This window comes from Cebus imitator, unplaced genomic scaffold, assembly GCF_001604975.1.
Source record: "Cebus imitator isolate Cc_AM_T3 unplaced genomic scaffold, Cebus_imitator-1.0 Scaffold31, whole genome shotgun sequence".
Classification (NCBI taxonomy): domain Eukaryota; kingdom Metazoa; phylum Chordata; class Mammalia; order Primates; family Cebidae; genus Cebus; species Cebus imitator.
Window position 1 is genome coordinate 8,002,763 of NW_016107346.1, and position 9,855 is coordinate 8,012,617.

The following is a 9,855-nucleotide window of genomic DNA, read 5'->3' on the forward strand; positions in this document are numbered from 1 at the left end:
CATGAGAGAATTGAGGGGAGTGTTCATTTATATTACTGATAATTTGTTTTATTTGCCTAAAAATTTGAGGATTATGTGAGATACATAATAAATGATGTAGAAACGAGTGATATGTTGATACATAAATGAAACATACAGTCCTTTAAGTTGTTTAGAATTTAGTGGAAGGGAAAGGGAAATAAATGATTTTAATGTATCTTATAAAATATTGAGATAAACTTATATAAAAGGCCTTATGGGCACACATACTGGAAAGGAGAAGCATTTAACATCTCCTGGTGCATGGGAAGTTAACAGACATTTTTAGTGTGCCCTTGTTGCTGAGAAACATGGCATAGGAGAAGCCGTGAACAAAGGTGAAAAGCATAACTTGGACATCATGCGTTTGCTTCACATACTATAGCTTGTTTTGAAAGAAGGTAACTGAAATAATAAGGGTAGGATAAAATAAGGAAACAGCGAAGGCCTGCGATGACAACAAACATCACTGTACATAGTTTTGGTATAAGTTGCTAGAGGTGGACTTTAGATTTAGCTTTAAAATTTCTAAAGGCAAAGACAAATAGAAATATTAGTTAAATAATCAATGAGCGTTAGGGTAAGAACAAACCAGGTATCCAAAAAAGGCATATATTTTCCTGAAATTGAAGCCTAAGCAGGGTTTTCCTTGAAGATTCTCAGAGGGTTCTGTGATGACCTTTCAGTTTCAAATGTGTACATTTCAGTAAGTCCTCTAAAATAAATTTTTAATGAGATTGTTTTTTATAGTGTGTCTGGTGGTGGGAAGTTAGGCTGGACAGGTAAGTAGAGCTGGGATCATAAATGGCATTTTAAAATTTTATTCTTAGTGTCATGAGGCAACATAAGATTATAGGAATGACCTCAAATTTGCATTTTCAAAGAATTTTTAAGAGTAGATGGGAAAAGGCCAAGAGAGAAGAAGATAGTAGGAGATACTGGATTAAAATAACAACTTTAATTATGCCTCTTGATGTGTTGTTTGCTGCGTACAATAAATGGCATTTTAGCATTTTAAAAATGATTCATGACTTTTTTTTTTTTTGAGACAGAGCCTTGTTCTGTCGTCCAGACTGGAGTGCAGTGGCACAATCTCGGTTCACTGCAATCTCCACCTCCCGGGTTTAATCAGTTCCCTGCCTCAGCCTCCTGAGTAGCTGAGATTACATGCCAGGCTGAATTTTGTATGTTTAGTAGAGATGGGATTTTACCATCTTGACCAGGCTGGTCTGACCTTGTGATCTACCCGCCGTGGCCTCCCAAAGTGCTGGGATTACGGGCGTGAGCCACGGCGCCCAGCCAATTCATGACTTTTAGGATATTTTTTATGTAGTGACAACTTACAAAGTTTTTTTTGAAGACAACTGTTGATTTTGATGGTTTGGAAGATGATGCCTCTATAGCTATTTGAAAAGGGCAACCTCAGGGCAAGAATAATGCTAGAACTAAGAGGTCAGGGATTCGCAATTTCAGATACTCCTTACACACTGAAACTTCTGTGTGTGAGTGTGGTTTTTGTTTTGTTTTGTTTTGTTTTGCGTCTGCTATAGCATACCAACACAGTATCTTAAACACAATAGGTGCTCAATAAATATTTGTTAAATAAACAATGAGAGACAAGTACTATGGAAAAGTATTTTTACCACAACTTTACCTCATAATTATTTTTGTTACTGCACTTAACATATTATATTTGTATTTCCTCAAATAAATAACAGATTCCTTGAGGGCAGATATCTAACCTATCTTTGTATCTTTGGAATTTAATACAGTTCCTGACATAATCATTGGTCAATAGGTCTAATTTTTTTTTTTTCCTTTAAAGGCATTTGGATACCTTCGTGATAGAAAAGGCCCTTTTCTTCATCCATTGATGGTTTGATAGTGGGCTGGGAAGGAAAGCTGTGGTCCTCCACATTAGGCAGCAAATACTTGATTGATTTGGTATTTAGCTTAGTCAAGTAAGTTACTGATACGTTCAAATGGACTTTTTAAAAAAGAGTTAATAATATATATACATATATATGTATATACTTTTTTTTTTTTTAATAGATGGAGTCTTGCTCTGTCACCCAGGCTGGAGTGCTGTGGCAGGATTTGGGCTCACTGTAACCTCTGCCTCTCAGGTTCAAGCAATTCTGGTGCCTCAGCCTCCCTAGTAGTTGGGACTACAGGTGCATTCCACCATACCCAGCTGATGTTTGTATTTTTGGTAGAGTTGGGGTTTCACCATGTTGGCCAGGCTGGTCTCAAACTCCTGACCTCAGGTGATCTGCCCGCCTCACCCTGCCAAAGTGCCGGGATTACAGGCGTTAGTCACCATGCCTGGCTTAAAAGAGTTAATATATTTTAATAACAATAATTGGAAATTTAATTATAAAGAACTCTTAATGGTAGTAAAACTAATTTCAAAAGTATTGAAGTTTCTTTATTGCAGATATGAATATTTGGCCATTTTTCTAATAGACTGGTTAAAAATCAACAGTACTTTTTAAAAGAAACTATAAATTGAAAGATATTGCTATAAAATTTAAAATTTTTATTTAATATATTTTTTCAAAAATGTAGAACATTCACATGGTACAAAATTCATAAGGCACAAAAAGGTATACAATTAAGTTTCCTTGGCAGGGAAGCAAATCTCCCTTCCTAATTGCAGTCACATAGTGATTATTTTTTTTCTAATCATAACAGATTGAAGATCTCAAACAGACAAATCATGGCTTGGAAGACTATGTTAGGAAACTCTTGGATAGTAAGGAGGTGGTAAGCAGTCAAGTAGACGATTTAACCAGCCACAATGAGCATCTTTGTAAAGAATTGATTAAAATTGACCAACTTGCAGAGCAACTACAAAAAGAGAAAAATTTTGTGGTGGATACCGCCAACAAGGAACTTGAAGAAGCCAAGGTACCAGATTTACCACTGATCAGGATTTTAATTCTACTTTAAATATCACGTAATTATTAAATATAGTGAAAAAAGTAGCATTCTCATTTGTATAATTTGGAAGCTTTTTAGATTTGACAGTATGTATATTTATATGTTCTAAGGATTAAATTGTTTCTCACATTTTACTTCTTTTAAAAAATTTTACTCAAAACATTTTGTAAGTAATATGTAGTCATTGCAAAAAAAAAATTTCAAAGCAACAGAAATGTTCTGTGATCCGAATGCTGTTTCCCCTTCCCAGTTCCTCTCTACTCTGCAGAGATATTTACAAACTAATACATTTATTTTCATCTGTCTATTTTCACATATATGATAGATTTCAATACCCTTTGAAAAAGACTTTTTACCAAACTAAAAGCAGAACTGCCATATGATCCAGCAATCCCACAGCCGGGTATACATCCAAAAGAAAGGAAATCAGTATGTCACAGAGGAATGTGCACTTCTGTGTTTATGGCAGCACTATTAACAACAGCCAAGATATGAACCAATCTAAGTGTCCATTAACCTATGAGTGAATAAAGAAAATGTAGTATATATACGCAGTAGAATGTTATTCAACCATAAATAAGGATAAAACTCTGTCATTGCAGCAACATTAATGAGCCTGGAGGACATTATGTTAAGTGAAATAAGCCAGATACAGGAAGACAGATACTGCATGTTCTCACTCATATGTGGAATATGAAGAAATCGATCTCATGGAGATAGAGCATAGATTGATGGTTACCAGAGGCTAAAAGGAAGCAGGCAGGAGAGGATGAAGAGAGACTGGTTAATTGGTACAAAAATACAGTTAGAGAGAGGGTATAAATTCTAGTCTTTGATAGCATGGGTGACTGTTGTTAACAATTTATTGCCTATTTCAAAATAGCTAAAAGAGAAGATTTGGAATATTCTCAGAACAAAGAAATCTGTAAGGTAATGGATATTCCCATTACCCTAATTTGATCATTATACATTGTATGCATGTATTAAAATATCACATGTACCACATAAATATGTCCAATTACTATATATCAAGAAGTCAATTTTAAGTTTTTTTTTAAACTAAAATTTTAAAATTTGCCAGTCCTTTTTTTTCTTACTGATTTCTGAGTTTTGGTTCTTGTTCAGGAAGGTTTTTTTCACCTCGAGAATTACAGATATACTTTCTAAAGTTTTCTATTGATAGTTTTTTAAGTTTTGCTACTTTTAATACTGCCAGAGTTTCTTTTTGTTCTAATAGGAGATAGGGTCGCCTGGTCCTTTCTTTCTCCACTGATTTGAAGTATCATTTTAACAGATACTAAATTCTAAGATATCTGTTAACTATGTATATTTCTGGACTATTTGTTTTCATTGATTCATTTGAGTTTTCCTGTGCCACCACCACATTGTTTTAGTTACTGTAGCTTTGTGATCTTTTGATCCACATTTTATTTCTTAATGCAATAAAATAAATAAATGGGGAAAAAAAAGAAAAAAAAAACATTTTATTTCTTGTTTGAGTACTCTGTTATGAAACTTAGAAACTAGAGATTTACACACAATTATAAAATGATAATTTCACTTCTCATTGCTGCCTAATGGCTTATAAGCGAGATAGAGCATATTTAAAGGCCAAAAAACAACCTGTTGACTTCTAAAATGATAGCGTGTGAACATGCTTACTTGTCTTGATTTTATTAATCACCAAATTAGTAAATTTTTCCATAATAATTTCCCAAAGCTAATTGTTACTACATGTTATTTCTTTTCTTTCTTTTCTTTTCTTTTCTTTTCTTTTCTTTTCTTTTTTCTTTTCTTTTCTCTTTCTTCTTTTTTGATGGAGTCTCACTCTTTCACCAGGTTGGAGTGCAGTGGCTTAATCTTGGCTCACTGGAACCTCCACCTTCTGGGTTCAAGCGATTCTCCTGCCTCAGCCTCCTGAGTAGCTGGGACTACAGGAGCGTGCCACCACACCCAGCTATTTTTTTTAAAAGTATTTTTAGTTTCTCTTCTTTAGCTTTTTATTGCACTTTAAGTTTTGGGATACGTGTGCAGATCTTGTAGGATTGTTACATAGATACACACATGCCATGGTGGTTTGCTGCCTCCACCCCCCCCCGTCACCTACATTATTAGGTATTTCTCCTAATGCTATCTCTCCCCAAACTCCCCACCCCCTGCTATCCCTCCCCTAGCACCCCACCCCCAACAGACCCCAGTGTGTTACGTTCCCTTCCCTCCCTCCGTGTGTCCATGTGTTCTCATTATTCAACTCCCACATGTGAGTGAGAACATTCGGTATTTGGTTTTCTGTTCTTTTGTTAGTGTGTTGAGAATGATGGTTTCCAGCTTCATCCATGTCCCTGCAAAGGACATGAACTCATCCTTTTTTATGGCTGCATAGTATTCCATGGTGTATATGTGCCACATATTCTTTATCCGGTCTATAATTGATGGGCATTTGGGTTGGTTCCAAGTCTTTGCTATTGTAAACAGTGCTGCAATGAGCATATGTGTGCATGTGTCTTTATAATAGAACAATTTATAACCCTTTGGGTATATACCCAGTAATGGGATTGCTGGGTCAAATGATATTTCTATTTCTAGATCCTTGAGGAATTGCCACACTGTCTTCCACAATGGTTGCACTAATTTACACTCCCATGAACAGTGTAAAAGTGTTCCTATTTCTCCACATCCTCTCCAGCATCTGTTGTCTCCAGATTTTTTAATGATTGCATTCTAACTGGCATGAGATGGTATCTCAATGTGGTTTTGATTTGCATTTCTCTAATGACCAGTGACATTGAGAATTTTTTTTTTATTGCATTTTAGGTTTTGGGGTACGCGTGAAGAAAATGCAAGATTGTTGCATAGGTACACACGTGGCAGTGTGATTTGCTGCCTTCTTCCCCTTCACCTATATCTGCATTTCTCCCCATGGACAATGAGCATTTTTTCATAGATGTCTTCTTTTGAAAAGTGCCAGTTCATATCCTTTTGTCCACTTTTGAATGGGTTTTTTTTTTTTTTTTCTTGTAAATCTGTTTTAGTTCTTTGTAGATTCTGGATATTAGCCCTTTGTCAGATTGGTAGCTTGCCAAAAATTTTTCCCATTCTGTTGGTTGCCAGTTCACTCTGATGATTGTTTCTTTGTTGTGCAAAAGCTCTTTAGTTTAATTAGATCCCATTTGTCTATTTTGGCTTTTGGTGCCATTGCTTTTGGTGTTTTAGTCATGAAGTCCTTGCCTATGCTTATGTCTTGAATGGTATTGCCTAGGTTTTCTTCTAGGGATTTTATGGTGTTAGGTCTTATGTTTAAATCTTTAATCCATCTGGAGTTAATTTTAGTATAAGGTGTAAGGAATGGGTCCAGTTTCAGCGTTCCGCACATTGCTAGCCAGTTTTCCCAACACCATTTATTAAACAGGTAAACCTTTCCCCATTGCTTGTTTTTCTCCGGCTTGTCAAAGATCAGATGATTGTAGGTGTGTAGTGTTACTTTTGAGGCCTCTGTTCTGTTCCATTGGTCTGTATCTCTGTTTTGGTACCAGTACCATGCTGTTTTGATTACTGCAGCCTTGTAGTATAGTTTGAAGTCAGGTAGCGTGATGCCCCCAGCTCTGTTCTTTTTGCTTAGAACTGACTTGGTTATGCAGGCTCTCTTTTGGTTCCAAATGAAGTTTAGCATAGTTTTTTCCAGTTCTGTGAAGAAGATCAGTGGTAGCTTGATGGGGATAGCATTAACTCTATAAATTACTTTGGGCAATGTGGCCATTTTCACGATATTGATTCTTTTTAACCATGAGCATGGAATGTTTTCCCATCTATTTGTGTCCTCTGTTATTTCCTTGAGCAGTGGTTTCTAGTTCTCCTTGAAGAGGTCCTTCACATCCCTTATTAGTTGTATTCCTAGGCATTTTGTTCTCTTTGTGGCAGTTGTGAATGGGAGTTTGCTCATGATTTGGCTCTCTGTTTGTCTGTTATTGATGTATAGAAATGCTTGTGATTTTTGCACACTGGTTTTGTATCCTGAGACTTTGCTGAAGTTGCTTATCAGCTTCAGGAGATTTTGAGCTGAGACAACGGGGTCTTCTAAATATACAATCATGTCATCTGCAAATAGGGACAATTTGACTTCCTCTTTTCCTAATTGAATATGCTTTATTTCTTTTCCTTGCCTGATTGCTCTGGCTAGAACTTCCAATACTATGTTGAATAGGAATGGTGAGAGAGGGCACCCTTGTCTAGTACCAGTTTTCAAAGGGAATGCTTCCGGTTTTTGCCCATTCAGTATGATAAGGCTGTGGGTTTGTCATAGATAGCTCTTATTATTTTGAGATACATTCCATTGATACGTAATTTATCGAGAATTTTTAGCATAAAGCATTGTTGAATTTTGTCAAAGGCCTTCTCTGCATCTATTGAGATAATCATGTGGTTTTTGTCTTTGGTTCTGTTTGTGTGATGGATTACATTTATAGATTTTCATATGTTGAACCAACCTTGCATCACCCGGATGAAGCCTACTCGATGAATAAGCTTTTTGATGTGCTGTTGCATTCGGTTTGCCTGTATTTTACTGAAGAGTTTTACATCAATGATCATCATGGATATTGGTCTGAAATTTTCTTTTTTAGTTGTGTCTCTGCCAGGTTTTGGTATCAGGATGATGTTGGTCTCATAAAATGAGTTAGGGATTCTTCCCTCTTTTTGTATTGTTTGGAATAGTTTCAGAAGGAATGGTACCAGCTCCTCTTTGTATGTCTGGTAGAATTTGGCTGTGAACCCCTCTGGACCTTGACTTTTTTTGGTTGGTAGGCTATTGATTGCTGCCTCAACTTCAGACCTTGTTATTGGTCTCTTCAGGGATTCAGCTTCTTCCTGGTTTAGACTTGGAAGGGTGTAAGTTTCCAGGAATTTATCCATTTCTTCTAGATTTACCGGTTTATGTTGCACAGAGTTGTTTATAATAATCTCTGATGTTAGTTTCTATTTCTCTGGAATCGGTAATGATACCCTTTTATCATTTTTATTGCATCTATTCTATTCTTTCTTTTCTTTTTTGTTAGTCTGGCTATTGGGCTATTTTGTTGATATTTTCAAAAAACCAGCTCTTTGATTTATTGATTTTTTGAAGGGTTTTTTTGTGTCTCTATCTCCTTTAGTTGTGTGCTGATCTTAGCTATTTCTTGTCTTCTGCTAGCTTTTGAATTTGTTTGATATTGCTCCTCAGTTCTTTTAATGTTGATGATAAGGTGTCAATTTGAGATCTTTCCTGACTTCTCATAAGGACATTTAGTGCTATAAATTTTCCTCTAGACACTGCTTTAAATGTGTCCCAGAGATTCTGGTATGTTGTGTCTTTATTCTTGTTGGTTTTGAAGAACATCTTTATTTCTGCCTTCATTTCATTATTTATCCAGTAGTCATTCAGGAGCAGGTTGTTCAGTTTCCATATAGTTGTGCAGTTTTGAGTGAGTTTCTTAATCCTGAGTTCTAATTTGATTGCACTGTGGTCTGGGAGACTGGTTGTTAGATTTCCGTTCTTTTGCATTTGCTGAGGAGTGATTTCCTTCTAATTATATGATCAATTTTAGAGTAAGTGCAATGTGGTTCTGAGAAGAATGTATATTCTGTGGATTTGTGGTGGAGAGTTCTGTAGATGTCTATTAGGTCTGTTTGGTCCAGATCTGAGTTCACATCCTGGATATCCTAGTTAATTTTCTGTCTCCTTGATCTGTCTTATATTGACAGTGGGGTGTTAAAGTCTCCCACTATTATTGTGCTGGAGTCTGTCTCTTTGTAGGTTATTATGAACTTGCTTTATGTATCTGGGTGCTCCTGTATTGGGTGCATATATATTTTGGATAGTAGCTCTTCTTGTGGCATTGATCCCTTTATCATTATGTAATGCCCTCCTGTGTCTCTTTTGATCTTTGTTGGTTTAAAGTCCATTTTATCAGAGACTAGGATTGCAACCCCTGTTTATTTTTGTTTGTTAGTTTATTTGTTTTTGCTTTCCATTTGCTTGGCAAATCTTCCTTCATTCCTTTATTTTGAGCCTATATGTGTCTTTGGATATGAGATGGGTCTCCTGAATACAGCACACTGATGGGTCTTCATTTTTTATCCTGTTTGCCAGTCTGTCTTCTGATTGGGGCATTTAGCCCTTTTACATTTATGATTAGTATTATTATGTGTGAATTTGATGCTGACATTTTGATACTACCTGGTTGTTTTACCCGTTAGATGGCACAGTTTCTTCATCGTGTTGATGGTCTTTACCATTTGCTACATATTTGCAGTGGCTGGTACTGGTTGTTTTTTCCCATGTTTTGTGCTTCTTTCAGGAGCTCAGTTGCCCTTGTAAGGCAGTCCTGGTGGTGATGAAATCTCTGAGCAATTGCTTGTCCTTAAAGGATTTTTCCTTGGCTTATGAAGCTTAGTTTGGCTGAATATGAAATTCTAGGTTGAAAGCTCTTTTCTTTAAGGATGTTGAATGTTGGCCCCCTCTCTTGTTTGGCTTGTAGGTTTTCTGCTGAGAGACCTGCTATGAGTCTGATATGCTTCCCTTTATGGGTAACCTGACCTTTCTCTCTGGCTGCCCTTAGTATTTTTTTGTCCGTTTCAATCCTGGTGAATCTGATGATTATGTGTCTTGGTGTTGCTCTTCTTGAGGAGCATCTCTGTGGTGTTCTCTGTATTTCCTGGATTTGAATATTGGCCTGCCTTGCTAGGTTGTGGAAGTTCTCCTGGATAATATCCTGAAGAGTATTTTCCAGCTTGGATTCATTCTTTCTGTCACATTCAAATACACCAATCAAATGTAGATTAGGTATTTTCACGTAATCCCATATTTCTTGGAGGCTTTGTTCATTTCTTTTTCTGTTTTTTCTCCAGTCTTGCCTTCTC

The 9,855-nt window shown here is 36.4% G+C and overlaps 1 protein-coding gene across 13 annotated transcripts in view; it reads left to right on the top strand.

Moving 5' to 3' along the window:
- Positions 1-9,855, top strand: part of TSGA10 (testis specific 10) — a 147,209-nt gene that overhangs the window by 12,982 nt on the left and 124,372 nt on the right. For all 13 annotated transcript variants that reach the window (XM_037736925.1, XM_017524028.2, XM_017524029.2 and 10 more), the window contains one exon: positions 2,713-2,928. Coding sequence is in view for 8 of the 13 variants with exons in the window: in XM_017524022.2 (XP_017379511.1) it covers positions 2,713-2,928 (216 nt within the window). In the remaining 5 variants the exon portion in view is untranslated. The remainder of the gene's footprint in view (positions 1-2,712; positions 2,929-9,855) is intronic.